Source organism: Delphinapterus leucas, chromosome 4, assembly GCF_059928025.1.
Source record: "Delphinapterus leucas isolate spDelLeu-1000000601 "Yukka" chromosome 4, BTC_Dleu_Yukka2, whole genome shotgun sequence".
NCBI classification, from domain to species: domain Eukaryota; kingdom Metazoa; phylum Chordata; class Mammalia; order Artiodactyla; family Monodontidae; genus Delphinapterus; species Delphinapterus leucas.
In genome coordinates this window covers 116,484,298-116,503,466 of record NC_143132.1, presented here as the reverse complement: position 1 = coordinate 116,503,466, position 19,169 = coordinate 116,484,298, and the positions used below count along the sequence as shown (strand labels likewise).

The 19,169-nt window shown below is 36.7% G+C and overlaps 2 protein-coding genes across 2 annotated transcripts in view; one reads left to right on the top strand and one right to left on the bottom strand.

Annotated features, from left to right (window-relative positions):
* Positions 1 to 19,169, bottom strand: part of GPR149 (G protein-coupled receptor 149) — a 71,343-nt gene that overhangs the window by 44,955 nt on the left and 7,219 nt on the right. The window contains exon 3 of the mRNA XM_022582501.2: positions 18,380 to 18,837. Within this exon, the coding sequence (XP_022438209.1) occupies positions 18,380 to 18,837 (458 nt within the window). The remainder of the gene's footprint in view (positions 1 to 18,379; positions 18,838 to 19,169) is intronic.
* ARHGEF26 (Rho guanine nucleotide exchange factor 26) overlaps positions 1 to 19,169 on the top strand; it is a 279,113-nt gene extending 259,944 nt beyond the window's left edge. The window contains exon 15 of the mRNA XM_089910975.1: positions 1 to 19,169. This exon is cut by the window's left edge and continues 54,035 nt beyond it. The gene's annotated coding sequence lies outside the window, so the exon portion shown is untranslated.

Here is a 19,169-nt window from a genome sequence, read left to right as displayed (position 1 = left end):
ACATCACTAATCATTAGAGAAATACAAATCAAAACCACAATGTGGTATCACCTCACACTGGTCAGAATGGCCATCGTCAAAAAAATGTACAAACAATAAATGCTGGAGAGGGTGTGGAGAAAAGGGATCCCTCTTGCACTGTTGGTGGGAATGTAAATTGATACAGCCACTATGGAGAACATTATGGAGGTTCCTTAAAAAACTAAAAATAGAACTACCATATTACCACTGCTGGGCATATACCCTGTGAAAACCATAATTCAAAAAGAGACATGTACCAATATGTTCATTGCAGCTCTATTTACAATAGCCAGGATATGGCAGCAACCTAAGTGTCCATCAACAGATGATTGGATAAAGATGAGGCACATATATACAATGGAATATTACTCAGCCATAAAGAGGAACGAAACTGAGTTATTTGTAGTGAGGTGGATGGAACTAGAGACTGTCATACAGAGTGAAGTAAGTCAGAAGGAGAAAAACAAATAATGTATGCTAATGAATATATATGTAACTTAAAAAAGCAGTACTGATGAACCTAGTGGTAGGGCAGGAATAAAGACGTAGATGTAGAGAATGGACTTGAGGGTACAGGGTGGAAGGGGAAGCTGGGATGAAGTGGGAATGGATGACTAGTGGGAAGCTGCTGCATAGCACAGGGAGATCAGCTTGGTGGTTTGTGACAACCTAGTAGGATGGGATATGGAGGGTGGGTGGGAGGCTCAAGAGGGAGGGGATATGGGGATATATGTATACATATAGCTGATTCACTTTGTTGTACAGTAGAAACTAACACAACATTGTAAAGCATTTATACTCCAATGAAGATGTGAGAAAAAAATATGAAAAAAAAAGAAAAGAAATAATAGGGGAGAAAAGAAATAATGGGGAGAAACTTGTTACTGCAAGAGTGCAAGATTAATCCCTCAAAAGAATCATGTTCAAAGTTACTAGGAAAAGTTGTATATAAACACGGTTGATGACCTTTATGCAGACGGGAAATCGAACACTGGAAATATGCAAATGTTTCTCCTTTTTCAAATGGAAAGAAATGAAATCAACAAACTAGACAAGTAATATTTACATCAATTCCCGGGACATTTCTAAGATTTACTTGATGAAAAGATAGAGTTTGAGCGCCAAAAAAAAAAAGAAGATTTAAGATGATGACACAGTATTAGTTTACTAAAACCATGTCTTAATGGAACAATTCCTTTCTTCCTCACGGTTGCTGGACATAATCACTCCATCCTCCATGGTCTAAAAATGCATTGTCTGTATTCTGTCCACTCTTTTCTCACTGAGGCTCAGCTATTTGCTTGAAAGTCTACTTCGTAACTTGAAGGCAGGAAGCTTATATCTTTATATCCATAGTGTTTTTATTAATAATATTTATTGAATAAATAAATGAATTAATGGCAGCTAAAAGAGATGTGTTAGAAAATTTTATATTAGTGTTTCATTAAAGCATCGCATAATATACTAATTACATCCATGTGAACAAGACAGAGTAAAAATATATTGATTGCAAGGGTAACTAAAGAGATTAATAACTATTGGAACCACAATACTAAAGGTGTTTTTAAATAAACCAAACTAAAGGAGGGACTTGTTTCTGGTGGTGTACAGCAGGCCTCTTTCTTTGGCCCTGTCTTGCCCCACATTTTTAGTCAACAGTTTATATAAAAATATGAAGGGTGGGGCTTCCCTGGTGGCGCAGTGGTTGAGAGTCCGCCTGCTGATGCAGGGGACACTGGTTCGTGCCCCGGTCTGGGAAGATCCCACATGCCGCGGAGCGGCTAGGCCTGTGAGCCATGGCCGCTGAGCCTGCGCGTCCGGAGCCTGTGCTCCGCAACGGGAGAGGCCACAACAGTGAGAGGCCCGCGTAACGCAAAAAAAAAAAAAAAAAAAAAAAAATGAAGGGTGATTTATTAAATCCATGTGTGATACAAATTTGGGAATTACAGCATAGAAGTCAGGTCTTAGAATCAGTATCTGAAAGCATTTTGATGGCCTTAGAAAAGGTTATTGAAAATAATGGAAGAGTTAACTAAGTGGAACTAGATGAAATTGAACAGAGATAAGATTGAGTCTAAACAATAGACTACAAAGGTAGTCTAAGCAGCAGCATGAGCAAAAGGGCTTAAGGGTGTTGTCAGCTGATGTTAAACACGCCAGCAGTGTGACATGGCTGCCGAAGAAGTGAATTTGACCTTAAGATGCATTAAGAGAAGTGTAGCTCACAGAGTGAAGAAGAAAAGACAGCTTGAACATTCTGTTTGATTCTAGGTTTTACACAATTAAAGCCTATGGGCTACTGTAAGTGAATTTATCACGAGAAAGGCTAAGGAAAGTAACAATATTTAGTTAGCATAAATGAGAAAGGACAGCAATGTGAAGAATTGGATAACCATATTTCATTAACAACAAGTGGGAGAGGTAACAGAATGGTTCTGGGTGGGCCCAAGAGGCAGAAGCAGGGCACATGAGAGGCCTAGGGTGATGGGTGCTCATCAGAATCATCTGGACAAACTTTATTTTTAACTTCTTTAAATTGAATCACTGTGCTGTACACCTGAAACTAACATGACATTGTAAATCAACTATACTTCAATAAAATAAAATTTTTAAAAATAAAAGTAAAAAGTAAAACTGGCTTTCTAACTATGACAAAATCCAGATGCAAGTAAACAAAAACATTGATAGATTTTATTATAAACAAATTTTAAAATTGTGCATGCTAAAAAACAGCATAAGTAAAGTTAAAATACAAATGACAAGCTAGGAAAAAATATTTGCAATATATATCACAAAAAACTAATATCCCTACTATATAAAGAACTTTTAAAAATTGAAGGATAAAGGGACAAAACTCCAATAGAAAAATGGAAGAGATAAAAACAGTTTACAAAAAATAAAAAGATAAAAAAGGCTCTTAAACAAATGAAAACCATTTAAACTCACTTATAATTATATAAATATAATTTAAAACAACCTGAGATAGTATTTCTCTACTATCAGACTGGCAAAAATTAAAAAGCATGGTAATATATGCTATTACTGAGGTGGTGGGGAAAAGGGTCTTCTGTTATACATTGCTGGTGGCAGTGCAAACTTTTATGACTATTTCTAACAAAATTACACTTAACTTTTGACCCAGAAATTCTAATTCTAGGAATTTATCCTAAAGATACACTTCCAACAATATGAAAATACATTTGCATGAGGTTATTCACTGAAATATTATTTTTAATTGCAAAATATAAGAAACAATCTAAGGTCCATATAAGAGAGTGGTTGAAATAACTATGGTGTATCCACACTATGGATTATCATGCAGCTATAAAAAGAATGAGGAAGATCTCTATGAACTGATATGGAATGACTTCTAGGATATATTATTTAGTGAAAAAAGCAAAGTGAGACAGAGTATATGTAAGGAAGAAGAAGATATAAGAAGATATGCATGTATCTGTTCATTGTGCAAAAAGACATACAGGAAGATTAAACTAGAAAGTATGATATTGGTTACTTACAGGGGATAGGTGGGAACAGGGTGGTAAGAATGGTAAAGCGAGAACAGGGAAAAAGGAATGAGGGAGGATGGTATACCTTTTCTATAGTTCCGACTCTTGGAAACATGGTAATAATTTCACATACTTAAACATAAATAATCAAAATCAAAATGAATCAAAATGAATCAAGAGAACTCAAAATGTAATATAAAATGAAGGGAATGGAAATGAAAATAACTAACCTAATAAATGTAGAAGATTGTATTGTGACGATAAACTGTAAGGTTAAAGATAAAAGGAACTATACACAACTATTATACTCTAGTTAATATTTTTTCCCATAGTGGTGTGGGTTAGCAATTCTAAAACTACTTTGTGTGTATACCAGGATTAAGCAGATAAGTAAAGAAATTTGTAGAGAATGAGAACCAGTTTCCTCACTGTCAGAAAAAGAAGTAATAAGTAAGAAAAGGGAAAGGTGTGAATGAATTCTGTGGTATTTGATTGGACTTGGAACTATCAGTGTAAACTCATGGTTTTAAATGATTTATACAGAGAAACTGATATAGAAATATAGATTTCTACATGAGCACATATATATGTATTTCCTAGATCTGTCCAATGATAGGGTCTAGAAACAAGACACCTCTGTAACAATAAGCATACTCAGATGTTGGTTTCTAAATCCCATTCTCTAACAAAAGTGACTAGAACTCCTTGGAAAAATGGTTGATTTTAGGGATGGGTCAGGCAAAATACAAAATGAGGCTGGAATATCTTGTGTTGCTAGAAAGTAAGGAAGTGCTCAAAAAGATGAGAATGGCATGTTGAGGATAAAGGCATCAACTTGAAGAAGCTCTCAATGGCCAAATTTAGGATAATTGGAGTAATAAAATAAATAATAGTATGGCTAATAACCTATAGATTAAAATAAATACCTATGATCTCATACTGATACAAATAAGTAAACAGAGGAGAAGAGATAACTTTTTCTTACAGGAGAATTCCAATAATAAATATAGAAGAAATTATAAAAATAGAAAATCACCTTCACATAATAATTGTTACAGGCAAGGTTCATCATTAATGCTAAAATTAGTGGGCAAAAGTATGATAGGAAACAGAATATTTGCATAGCCTCAAAATATCTCCCTACAAGATACTTATAAATTACAAAGGGAAAAATAGTAACTTTACATGGAGAAATCTGGCAGACCTCACCTCTACTATGTGCTCAAAGTTTACATCACCATCATAAGACATATCAACATCATGTACCTCTTGATATGATGTACTGGGAAGGGCAAACATCACTTCTGTGTTATTCTTGTCAAAAATGCATAAGCTCAATTGATTAATAAGCATATGTTAATTGGAAATTGAAGGATATTCCAGAAATAAACCAAAACAAAACAAACTGGCTGGTTGTCTTCAAAACTGTCAAAATCTAAGACACAGAAAGACTGTGGAACTGCTATAGATTGAAGAATCTGAGGAGACATGACAACAAATGCAGTAAGGAACTGAGGATCAGGTTCTGGACCAGAAAGAGGACATCAGCAGGACAGCTGGCAAAACTGAAATAAGGTCTATAAATTGGTTGTTAATTCCCTAATAATTACATTATCATCATGTAACATGTTAACATTAATAGAAGCTGGATGAAGGATATATTAGAACTCTCATACTATTTAAAAAACTGTTTTGTAACTCTAAAATTAGTTCATAATAAAATGTTTTAAAAATGCAGTGTTTCCAGCCATTTGAGTTCAAATAAGGGATAACACTCAACAGGCGTTGTAGAAGAGATTCAAGCCATAACTGGGCGATTCCAACACATAGCCTGTAAGGCCTCCTTGAACCATGAGGCTTTTTTGAGGATATTAACAGAATCCTTAGCTTAAAAAGTGAATTATAGGATTCTACACAAGCTTTGACCCAATGCTAATCCCCTTGAATCCATAGAAAGTGAACAGTTAGCTCAATTTTACTTCATTTCAGCAAATGATACATGCTGTGAGGATCACAAAATCTGTTATGAAATATTCAAATTAGTTTACAATGAAATTCCCTTAGTTTCAACTTTCAAGACTTTAAGAACAAATTTACATTTGTGAATGAGTTTTAAACCACACTCTAAATAGCCATTCTAAACGATACCAGATAATCACACAAATGACGCAAACAATTTAAATCAGGTGAAAATTATACTCTTAAGTGGACAAAGCAGATGCCAAAACAGTACATGCAATATGATCCCATTTTTGTCAAAAGTGAAAATATATGCTTAGGAAAGAGCCTAAAGTTTTATATGATAAAATGTAAACAGTGATTAACTCTGGGTGGTTAGAAGTGGGTGTTTTTCTTTGCTTATCAGCAATTTCTAAATTTTCTACAATAATTATATTACCTTATAATCATAAAAAATAAGGATTATAAATGTTTTGAAAAAAGAAAGCAGTATAACAATTTTTCAGGTCTCTGAACAGTGAGTGGAACTAACCACTCCAAACAAACGGATGTAGCTAAATATAAAATATCTATATTCCAAACACTCATTTTGTGTTAGGCTACATCTTTGCCTTGAGGCTACAAATAGGAGGTGAAAAGTAAGTTTTTCACCTAGTCACTTCAGTTAAAAATGTCAAAAATTACTCAGAGAACAAGTTTCAGCATTTGCAATTATCAAGCTGACAGTGTCACAGGAAAATAGTTTATTTTTTAAAATGAAAAGAGAAGATGCACTTTTTTTAGGGAGAGGAAAGGATATGCATACTAGGGTATCTTTTTCAAGTCTTATTTCACTTTATGGGGCATATGTTAAATGAAGAGGATTGATTTTGCCCCACTCTTTAAACTAGTATCCATCTCCTAGTGATTAGATGTTAAAACTGTACTTCTTAAATTTTAGAAAGAAGTACTTAAATTAAGTACTTAAACTGGGGTTGGTTCAGATACACATTACTGATTCTGTAGGTCTGGGATGGGACTTTGATTTTGCACCAGTCACCTGGGGGTTTGTCAGAAATGCAGAATCTCAGACCCTATCTCAGATCTACTCAATCATAATCTACATTTTAACAAGATCCCCATTTGACTTATTTGCACATTAAAGTTTGAGAAGCTCGGATCTAAAGAACCCAAAATCAGTTAAATAGGCATTTGCTTTCTATAGTTTTCTATGAAAAGGATTTAAAGAAATAATAATATTAAAAAAAGATTACAGAAACCAATATTGCCCCTGAACTCTGTGAGCAAACACAACTTTAATTTGTAAAACTATTTTTAGATAGTTAATTTTAGGTAGTTAAATCATTTTCCTTAAAAGAAAAATTACATTTCTTTGATTCCCCAGTGACCGTAAAGTTAGTTCTGTTGGTTTATTCATCCTTATACTAAATGGTGTGTAGCTAATTCAAAAGCAATCACTTCCCCCATTTGACTCTCATTTGAGAAGGATTTTTTCAGAATCTGGTTGGTTATATTCTATTGGCATAGTGAAGGACCTTTCATCTTTCAAATACTATGATGATACAGAATTATTAGTGGGACTAAGTGACATAGTGACAGCATATCTTTGCTTCCGATTTACAGTAATAAATGAGTTTCTAGAGCTCTAAGACAACACATTAAAACAAAAGAAAACGGGATCCATGGATAACTTGATGAGCTTAGTATTAAAAGAGAAAATTAGAGTGATCTCCCATAAGTTACTAAATTATTTTATAAGTACAATTTTCTTTATTCATAGATGACAAAACTTTGGGGTTGTGGAAAATCATTATTCACTTGAGGAACAGTCATACCATGGCGACCACATTAAAACTTTGTAACCGAAGAACTCTGGCATTTCTGACTATTTTTTCTGAATTTTTAAACAGTAACCTGCTTAGGACTCTACTTACTAGGGGTCCAAAAAGAAGTGATTGTGTGGCTAAGTGTAACACAATTTTAGTCTTACAAACACTCTCACCTGTGACACATTTTATTGGATCACATTTAAACCTACTGAAGCCATTCTACTCCCATTTCCTTTATAATTTAACCTTGATCTGACACTCTCACTCCTACCAGGATTTCCAACAAGATATACTGAGAATTTGTTTACTCACATAAACTCTAAAAAAAAGTAAGCGATGTGTATTGTAAAAATATAGTAAGGCTCATTAAATACATTTTAAATCAAACCTGCTTTTTTTTATAGCCTAAAAACAAAGAACATATGCAATTCAATGTAGTACCATTAGATATGAACTGATAAACTGAACCTAAATATTGGAAAGTACAACCATAGACAATAAAAAGAGATAGTGTTTTCATAGAGTTATTAGAGTATCTATCAGTTTATTGTATCACTGTAAGATACATAAGTTAACTTTGCTTTCAGAGCAAAGAAGGAACTTGGAAGAAAAGGATGAAAAGAAAGTGCTTTCTAAGTCACCACCTACTCCCATGAAATACCTGTTGGTGAAGAATAGGGTAAGAGTTAAAACCGGTCTTTGGTCAGAGGAAAAGTTGTCATAAGCTTTTCAACTCTAAATGTATTTTTGTTATAATGTTAATCTTTAGGCCCACAGGTGATTTTGCTAAGGGAAAGTCATACAAATAACATCAGCCTGTGGCATAAGGACTTCTTACTGTTGTTTTAAATTTATGATAGTATTTCATTTAATTTTAATTAGTTTCTTAAAATATAAATTTTACTTTTCCTGAATATTGTATTATCTATTCAACCACTAAACATTTTTTACAAGTATCATTTTAAATCAGTTTCCTGAACTACTTGCTCTTCATAAATGTTAAAATATTAATACTTAATAAGCAAATCTTTGTAGTTGAAAGATACCTGAATTGATAAACATTTTATGCTTTCCATGTAGCATTTTTGTTTGTTTGTTTTACAGAGGTGTGTAAGTTGTGCTTCACCATTCTCATAAGACAATATGCTTATATGTAAACAGTATCTGATCTTTTCACATATTTCTAGATGTGTTTAATTGATTATATTCTCCAAAATATAACTCAGGCTTTTAAATGAGGGCTGTATGTTGTGTTAGCTCAGACGGCATTTCCCAGTGCTTCGACAAAATACATTAGAAAATGAAGTCATTTCATTACATGAAATGTAATGAAGTAATGTTGAGTGGAAAAAAAGCAAGTCCCAGAAATGATACCATCTTTAGAAAGCTCAAAAGAAGCAAACTAAGGAATATATTGTGTTAGAAATACATTCATTTGTGTTAAAACAGTAAAACAAATAAGCATGAGCAAGATTCAAGACAGCTGAAACCCTTAAGGGGTGAGCATGAGGATGGAATAGGGGAGTGGCACACAGGGTACTGTAGTTGCAGGTTACTGAGATATACACACACATACATGCTTCATAATATTACTTAATTTTTAAGTGCAAGAAAACCAGGAGGATTAGATTATTTAGGAACAAATTGATGATGATATTGTAGGGATTCCCCTCTTAGCTGGGGTATCACATTGTTCTAAAAATACTGAGCAGTGTATACTGTCAGTAATACAATTTTCACTGTATTTTGCAATTTACAGCAAATATTTAGATTTTTTTGAGATACCTAATCACTATGAATAATTATTTTTAATCATATATTTTGTTTTATTATCCAACTTTTAAAACTGGTGATATCAAAGAAAAACTAGTAGTTTTAATTAATCAAGGAGAATAAAGGAAATCTCAGATTATTCTGTTCATATTCATAGTTGGTGTTAGATGGTCATACTTGTGATGAATGACTGCACTATTACTAGCAGATATTTGAAAAACTATAGTTTTGATTCCAGAGATTAGGGGCAAGTGGACTCTGATTTACGTTAAGTCATGTAGAAAAAGATATCTTTTCCTAGTAAATCAATTGTGTGGAAGGCAAGAGCAACTTTAATTATCAGGTATGAGCGTTTGGAGGAAAGAACAATCTTATATCAATATCACACTACAATTTCAATAAAATAAGAAGTACCCCTCATCATTCCAGGCAGGCTTAAATCTAGGAAAGAATGGGATGAGCTTAAGGTACAAATTCTTTCATTATAAAACATCATATAGGGACTTCCCTGGTGGCGCAGCGGTTAAGAATCCGCCTGCCAATGCAGGGGACACAGATTTGATCCCTGGTCCAGGAAGATTCCCACATGCCGCAGAGCAACTAAGCCTGTGTGCCACAACTACTGAGCCTGCGCTCTAGAGACCGTGAGCTACAACTACAGAGCCCACATGCTGCAACTACTGAAGCCCACGTGCCTAGAGCCCATGCTCTGCAACAAGAGAAGCTACAGCAATAAGAAGCCTGTGTACAACAACGAAGAAGCAACGCAGCCAAAATAAATAAATGAACAAATAAATAAATAAAAATTAAAAAAATTATATAACTATTCTTCAATCCTTAAAAGGATGGAACATTTAGCAGGGTTTTTGCAAAGATTCACTTGGGTCTATTCTGGAATAGGTTTTTTTTTCCTCGCTGAGTATTAGAGGGACTTGTTCCAGCAAGACTAATAGGCAAAATGGATACAGAAGGTGTGGTACATATATACAGTGTAATATTACTCAGCCATAAAAAGGAACAAAATTGGGTCATTTGTAGAGACGTGGATGGACTTACATACTGTCATACAGAGTGAAGTAAGTCAGAAAGAGAAAAACAAATATTGTATATTAACGCATATATGTGGAATCTCGAAAAATGGTACAGATGAACCGGTTTTCAAGGCAGAAATAGAGACACAGATGTAGAGAACAAACGTATAGACACCAGGACGGGAAACAGGGGGTGGCTGCGGTGGTGTGATGAATTGGGAGATTGGGACTGACATATATGCACTAATGTGTAAAAAATAGATAACTAATAAGAACCTGCTATAGGGGGGCGCCTTCAAGATGGCAGAGGAGTAAGACGTGGTGATCACCTTCCTCCCCACAAATACATCAAAACTACATCTACATGTGGAACAACTCCTACAGAACACCTACTGAATGCTGGCAGAAGACCTCAGACTTCCCAAAAGGCAAGAAACTCGCCATGTACCTGGGTAGGGCAAAAGAAAAAAGGAAAACCAGGGACAAAAGAATAGGTATGGGGCCTGCACTTCTGGGAGGGAGCTGTGAAGGAAGCTCATTCACTGGCAGGGACGGTGTGGGCAGCAGGGGGAGCTTCGGAGCCGCGGAGGAGAGGGCAGCAACAGGGGTGCGGAGGGCAAAGCAGAGAGATTCCCGCACAGAGGATCGGTGCCAACCAGCACTCACCAGCCCGAGAGGCTTGTCTGCACACCCGCCAGGATGGGCGGGGGCTGGGAGCTGAGGCTCGGGCTTCGGAGTTCAGATCCCAGGGAGAGGACTGCAGCTGGCTGCGTGACCACAGTCTGAAGCGGGCTAGTGCGCCACAGCTAGCCAGGAGGGAGTCTGGGAAAATCTCTGGACCTGCCTAAGAGGCAAGAGACCATTGTTTCAGGGTGTGCGAGGAGAGGGGATTCAGAGTACCGCCTAAATGAGCTCCAGAGACGGGGGTGAGCCGAGGCTATCAGCGTGGATCACAGAGATGGGCATGAAACACTAAGGCTGCTGCTGCTGCCACCAAGAAGCCTGTGTGCAAGCACAGGTCACTAGCCACACTTCCCCTCCCGGGAGCCTGTGCAGCCCGCCACTGCCAGGGTCCCGTGATCCAGGGACAACTTCCCCGGGAGAACACATGGCACGCCTCAGCCTGTTGCAACGTCATGCTGGCCTCTGCCACCGCAGGCTCGCCCCCCATTCTGTACCCTTCCCTCCCCCCGGCCTGAGTGAGCCAGAGCCCCCTTATCAGCCGCTCCCTTAACCCTGTCCTATCTGGGTGGGGAACAGACACTCTCAGGAGACCTACACGCAGAGGCGGGGCCAAATCCAAAGCTGAACCCCAGGAGCTGTGCGAACAAAGAGGAGAAAGGGAAATCTCTCCCAGCAGCCTCAGGAGCAGCGGATTAAATCTCCACAATCAACCTGATGTACCTGCATCTGTGGAATACCTGAATAGACAACAAATCACCCCAAAATTGACGCGGTGGACTTTGGGAGCAACTGTAGACTTGGGGTTTGCTTTCTGCATCTAATTTGTTTCTGGTTTTATGTTTATCTTAGTTTAGTATTTAGAGCTTATTATCATTGGTAGATTTGTTTATTGATTTGGTTGCTCTCTTCCTTTTTAAATTATATATACATATATATATATTTCCTTTTTCTCTTTTTGTGAGTGTGTATGTGTATGCTTCTTTGTGTGATTTTGTCTGTATAGCTTTGCTTTTGCCATTTGTCCTAGGGTTCTGACTGTCCGTTTTTTTTTAGTATAGTTTTTCAGTGCTTGTTACCATTGGTGGATTTGATTTTTGTTTGTTTGCTCTCTTCTTCCTTTTTCTCTTCTTTTTTTTTATTACTGTTTTATTTTTAATATTTTTTTCTATTTTAATAACTTTCTTTTCTTTCTTTCTTTTTTCTTTCTTTTTTTTTATCTCCCTTTTCTTCTGAGCCGTGTGGCTGACAGGGTCTTGGTGCTCTGGCTGGGGGTCAGGCCTGAGTCTCTGAGGTGAGAGAGCCGAGTTCAGGACATTGGCCCACCAGAGACCTCCTGGCCCCATGTAATATCAAATGGCGAAAGCTCTCCCAGAGGTCTCCATCTCAACACTAAGACCCAGCTCCACTCAAAGACCAGCAAGCTACAGTGCTCGACACCCTATGCCAAACAACTAGCAAGGCAGGAACACAAACCCACCCATTAGCAGAGAGGCTGCCTAAAATCATAATAAGGCCACAGACACCCCAAAACACACCACCAGACGTGGACCTACCCACCAGAAAGACAAGATCCAGCCTTATCCACCAAAACACAGGCACCAGTCCCCTCCACTAGGAAGCCTACACAACCCACTGAACCAACCTTACCCACTGGGAGCAGACACCAAAAACAATGGGAACTACGAACCTATAGCCTGCAAAAAGGAGAACCCAAACACAGTAAGTTAAGCAAAATGAGAAGACAGAGAAACACACAGCAGGTGAAGGAGCAAGGTAAAAACCCACTAGACCAAAAAAAAAAAAAGAGGAAATAGGCAGGCTACCTAAAAAAGAATTCAGAATAATGATAGAAAAGATGATCGAAAATCTTGGAAATAGAATGGAGAAAATACAAGAAACGTTTAACAAGGACCTAGAAGAACTAAAAGCAAACAAACAATGAAGAACAACACAATAGATGAAATTAAACATTCTCTAGAAGGAATCAATAGCAAATAACTGAGGCAGAAGAACGGATAAGCGACCTGGAAGATAAAATAGTGGAAATAACTACCACAGAGAAGAATAAAGAAAAAAGAATGAAAAGAACTGAGGACAATCTCAGAGACCTCTGGGCAACATTAAATGCACCAACATTCGAATTATATGGGTCCCAAAGGAAGAAGAGAAAATAAAAGGTACTGAGAAAATATTTGAAGAGATTACAGTTGAAAACTTCCCAAATATGGGTAAGGAAATAGTCAATAAACCCTAGAAAGCACAGAGTCCCACACAGAATAAATCCAAGGAGAAACACACCAAGACACATATTAACCAAACTATCAAAAATTAAATACAAAGAAAAAATATTAAAAACCACAAGGGAAAAGCAACAAATAACAAACAAGGGAATCCCCGTAAGGTTAATAGCTGATCTTTCAGCAGAAACTCTGCAAGCCAGAAGGGAGTGGCAGAACATATTTAAAGTGATGAAAGGGAAAAACCTACGACCAAGATGACTCTACCCAGTAAGGATCTCATTCAGATTTGATGGAGAAATTAAAACCTGTACAGATAAGAAAAAGCTGAGAGAATTCAGCACCACCAAACCAGCTCTACAACAAATGCTAAAGGAACTTCTCTAGGCAGGAAACACAAGAGAAGGAAAAGACTTACAATAACAAACCCAAAACAATTAAGAATATGGTAATAGGAACATACAGATTGATAATTACCTTGAATGTAAATGGATTAAATGCTCCAACCCAAAGACACAGACTGGCTGAATGGGTACAAAAACAAGACCTGTACATATGCTGTCTACAAGAGACCCACTTCAGACCTAGGAACACATACAGATTGAAAGGGAGGGGATGGAAAAAGATATTACATGCAAATGGAAAACAAAAGAAAGCTGGAGTAGCAATTCTCATATCAGACAAAATAGGCTTTAAAATGAAGAATATTACAAGAGACAAAGAAGGACACTACATAATGATTGAGGGATCGATCCAAGAAGAAGATATAACAATTGTAAATATTTATGCACCCAACATAAGAGCACCTCAATACATAAGGCAAATGCTAACAGCCATAAAAGGGGAAATCAACAGTAATATCATCATAATAGGGGACATTATCACCCCATTTTCACCAGTGGACAGATCATCTAAAATGAAAATAAAAAAAGAAACACAAGCTTTAAATGACACATTAAACAAGATGGACTTAATTGATATTTATAAGACATTCCATCCAAAAACAGCAGATTACACTTTCTTCTCAAGTGCTCATGGAACATTTTCCAGGATAGATCATATCTTGGGTCACAAATCAAGCCTTGGTAAATTTTAAAAAATTGAAATTGTATCAAATAGCTTTTCCGACCACAACACTAGGAGACTACCTATCAACTACAGGAAAAAAATCTGTAAAAAATACAAACACATGGAGGCCTAACAATACACTACTAAATAACCAAGAGATCACTGAAGAAATCAAAGAAGAAATCAAAAAATACCTAGAAACAGATGCCAATGAAATCACGACGACCCAAAACCTATGGGATGCAGCAAAAGCAGTTCTAAGAGGGAAGTTTATAGCAATACAATCCTACCTCAAGAAACAAGAAATATCTCAAATAAACAACCTAACTTTACACCTAAAGCAATTAGAGAAAGAAGGACAAAAAACCCCAAGTTAGCTGAAGGAAAGAAATCATAAAGATCAGATCAGAAATAAATGAAAAAGAATGAAGGAAAGGAGAGCAAAGATCAATAAAACTAAAAGCTGGTTCTTTGAGAAGATAAACAAAATTGATAAACCATTAGCCAGACTCATCAAGAAAAAAAAGGGAGAAGACGCAAATAAATAGAATTAGAAATGAAAAAGGAGAAGTAACAACTGAGACTGCAGAAATACAAAGGATCATGAGTGATTACTACAAGCAACTATATGCCAATAAAATGGACAACCTGGAAGAAATGGACAAATTCTTAGAAAAGCACAGCCATCTGAGACTGAACCAGGAAGAAATAGAAAATCAAAACAGACCAATCACAAGCGCTGAAATTGAAACTGTGATTAAAAATCTTCCAACAGGGCTTCCCTGGTGGCGCAGTGGTTGAGAGTCTGCCTGCCGATGCAGGGGACACGGGTTCGTGCCCTGGTCCAGGAAGATCCCACATGCTGCAGAGCGGCTGGGCCCATGAGCCACGGCCGCTGAGCCTGCGCATCTGGAGCCTGTGCTCCACAACGGGAGAGGCCATAACGGTGAGAGGCCCGCGTACCGCAAAAAAAAAAAAAAAAATCTTCCAACAAAGAAAAGGCCAGGAAAGATGGCTTCACAGGTGAATTCTATCAAACATTTAGGGAAGAGCTAATACCTATCCTTCTCAAACTCTTCCAAAATATAGCAGAGGGAGGAACACTCCCAAACTCATTCTACAAGGCCACCATCCCCCTGATACCAAAATCAGACAAAGATGCCACAAAAAAGAAAACTACAGGCCAATATCACTGATGAACATGCAAAAATCCTCAATAAAACACTAGCAAACAGAATCCAACAGCACATTAAAAGGATCATACACCATGAGCAGGTGGGGTTTATCCCAGGAGTGCAAGGGTTCTTCAATATATGCAAATCAATCAATATGATAAACCATATTAACAAATTGAAGGAGAAAATTCATATGATCATCTCAATAGATGCAGAAATATCTTTTGAGAAAATTCAACACCAATTTATGATAAAAACCCTCCAGAAAGTAGGCATAGAGTGAACCTACCTCAATATAATAAAGGCCATAAATGACAAACCCACAGCCAACATTGTTCTCAATGGTGAAAAACTGAAACCATTTCCACTAAGATCAGGAAGAAGACAAGGTTGCCCACTCTCACCACCACTATTCAACATAGTTTTGGAAGTTTTAGCCACAGCAATAAGAGAAGAAAACGAAATAAAAGGAGTCCACATCAGAAAACAAGAAGTAAAATTGTCACTGTTTGCAGATGACATGATACTATACATAGAGAATCTTAAAGATGCTACCAGAAAACTATTAGAGCTAATCAATGAATTTGGTAAAGTAGCAGGATACAAAATTAATGCACAGAAATCTCTGGCATTCCTAAACACTAATGATGAAAAATCTGAAAGAGAAATTAAGGAAACACTCCCATTTACCACTGCAACAAAGAGAATAAAATACCTAGTAATAAACCTACCTAAGGAGACAAAAGACCTGTATGCAGAAAACTATAAGACACTGGTGAAAGAAATTAAAGATGATACAAACAGATGGAGAGATATACCATGTTCTTGGATTGGAAGAATCAACACTGTGAAAATGACTCTACTACCCAAAGCAATCTACAGATTCAATGCAATCCCTATCAAACTACCAATGGCATTTTTCACAGGACTAGAACAAAAAATTTCACAATTTGTATAGAAACACAAAAGACCCCCAATAGCCAAAGCGATCTTGAGAAAGAGAAACGGAGCTGGAGGAATCAGGCTCCCTGACTACAAAGCTATAGTAATCAAGACAGTGTGGTACTGGCACAAAACCAGAAATATAGATCAATGGAACAGGACAGAAAGCCCAGAGATAAACCCACGCACATAAGGTCACCTTATCTTTGATAAAGGAGGCAAGAATATACAATGGAGAATGGACAGCTTCTTCAAGAAATGGTGCTGGGAAAACTGGACAGCTACATGTAAAAGAATGAAATCAGAACACTCCTTAACACCATACATAAAAATAAACTCAAAATGGATTAAAGACTAAATGTAAGGCCAGACACTATAAAACTCTTAGAGGAAGACATAGGCAGAACACTCCATGATATCAATCTCAACAAGATCCTTTTTGATCCACCTCCTAGAGAAACGGAAATAAAAACAAAAATAAACAAAGGGACCTAATGAAACTTAAAAGCTTTTGCACAGCAAAGGAAACCATAAACAAGGTGAAAAGACTGCCCTCAGAATGGGAGTAATGTTTGGAAATGAAGCAACTGACAAAGATTTAATCTCCAAAATATACAAGCAGCTCATGCAGCTCAATATCAAAAAAACAAACGACCCAATCCAAAAATGGGCAGAAGACCTAAATAGACGTTTCTCCAAAGAAGATATACAGATCGCCAACAGACACATGAAAGAATGCTCAACATCACTAATCATTAGAGAAATGCAAATCAAAACTACAATGAGGTATCACCTCACACCAGTCAGCATGGCCATCATCAAAAAATCTACAAACAATAAAGGCTGGAGAGGGTGTGGAGAAAAGGGAACCCTCTTGCACTGTTGGTGGGAATGTAAATTGATACAGCCACTATGGAGAACAGCATGGAGATTCCTTAAAATCTAAAAATGGCACTATCATAACACCCAGCAATCCCACTACTGGGCACATACCCTGAGAAAACCATAATTCAAAAGGGTCATGTACCACAATGTTCATTGCAGCTCTATTTACAATAGCCAGGAAATGGAAGCAACATAAGTGTCCATTGACAGATGAATGGATAAAGAAGATGTGACACATGTATACAATGGAATATTACTCAGCCATAAAAAGAAATGAAACTCAGTTATTTGTAGTGAGGTGGATGGATCTAGAGACTGTCATACAGAGTGAAGTAAGTCAGATAGAGAAAAACAAATTCTGTATGCTAACACAATCTATATGGAATCTAAAAAAAAAAATGGTTCTGAAGAACCTAGGGGCAGGACAGGAATCAAGATGCAGACATAGAGAATGGACTGCAGGACATGGGGAGGGAGAAGGGTAAGCTGGGATGAAGTGGGAGAGTGGCATGGACATATATTCACTAACAAATGTAAAATAAGATAGCTAGTGGGAAGCAGCTGCATAGCACAGGGAGATCAGCTCGGTGCTTTGTGTCCACCTAGCGGGGTGGGATTGGGAGGATAGGAGGGAGATGCAAGAGGGAGGGGATATGGGGATATATGTATACGTATAGCTGATTCACTTTGTTATACAGCACAAACTAACACTCCATTGTAAAGCAATTGTATTCTAATAAAGATGTTTAAAAAAAAAAAGAATCTGCTGTATAAAAAAATAAAGAAATAAAATTTAAAACAAAAAAAGACTAATAGCCAAGCTATGTGAATAGTAGAGTTGCAAAAGGACTACCTGTTTACTGGTAGTTGGATAAACATTTGCCCCAAAACCTGTTTTGGACACTTGTGTAAACTTTTCAGGTGAAGAAAAAATATAAAACCTACAAGTTTACTAATTTGAAATAAGTTTTGAGAGTCTAGTCTGAATTTACACAGATTACTTGAGGTTAAAATAGAGGCTCGTCTCAAAGATCCTGTTTAGCTCTGCCAATTCCAAAATAGATAGAATTTGACTGAAAATGTAGAACTAATTAAAAAATTTTAAAAAGACACTTTGAAATAAAACTTAGTATTATGGAAATTAATTGAGTTAAGTGAAGATAACCTTGGAGTTGGATGAATGAAATAAGCAACGGATAATTTTTTTGCATGCTGTCATATTTGGTATTACTTTTAATTTAAGAGGAATAACAACCTTTACTGTACCTGACGAGGGGTTCTTTCTGATTTACTCCTACACCATTCCCAGTCTGAAAGGTCTGGTTTCTGACTCTCCTCATGAGAAAGTCTTCTTTCTGGCCCTTCCAAAAGGGTGGTTTCATCATATTTAATATCACCTTCTGTTTTTTCAGAGAGCAGTGGATCAACACCCTTTTCATTGTGGGAATCCTGTTTAGCATCTATAATATCAGTGTTTGTGCATTTGTTGATGCCTTTTAGTGTGGAGCTGTCCAGAGAGGGCGTGGTGCTGATTTCCACCTTTATGGCATTGAATACATTATGAGAGTCTCTCTGAGAGTCTTTTGTAGTTTTGCACTCATAGTTCATGAGATTGTGATAGGATATTGAATTTTCATCATCATCATAGTAATCTTCATGTGCTATTTTATAAATTCCATAACTTCGTTGAAATGATAGATTGAATTCAAAGCATCTCCTCTTGGCTATGTAAAAACAAAAACAAAATTCCATGATTAGGAAGATAGATATAAACAGTGCTTGGATATACAAAATGAATAAAAATAGGAAAGTGAATTCAACCTGATTAGTTGAATTATCTTCGTTTACTTCTTGTCAATTATGCAAAGCAACTGTGCCTCACAAATTCAACCATCTTATCACTCTGGGCCTAACTGTTCTCACTTACAATGGAAGGCTTGAAATACATACAACCCCAGAACGCTGAAGTCTTTAAAGAAATTTTATGTAAAAAATTGATCCATAAATTAGAATAGTCTCACATCCACTCAGTTTTAGTTTTAGCTCTATCAGTCTA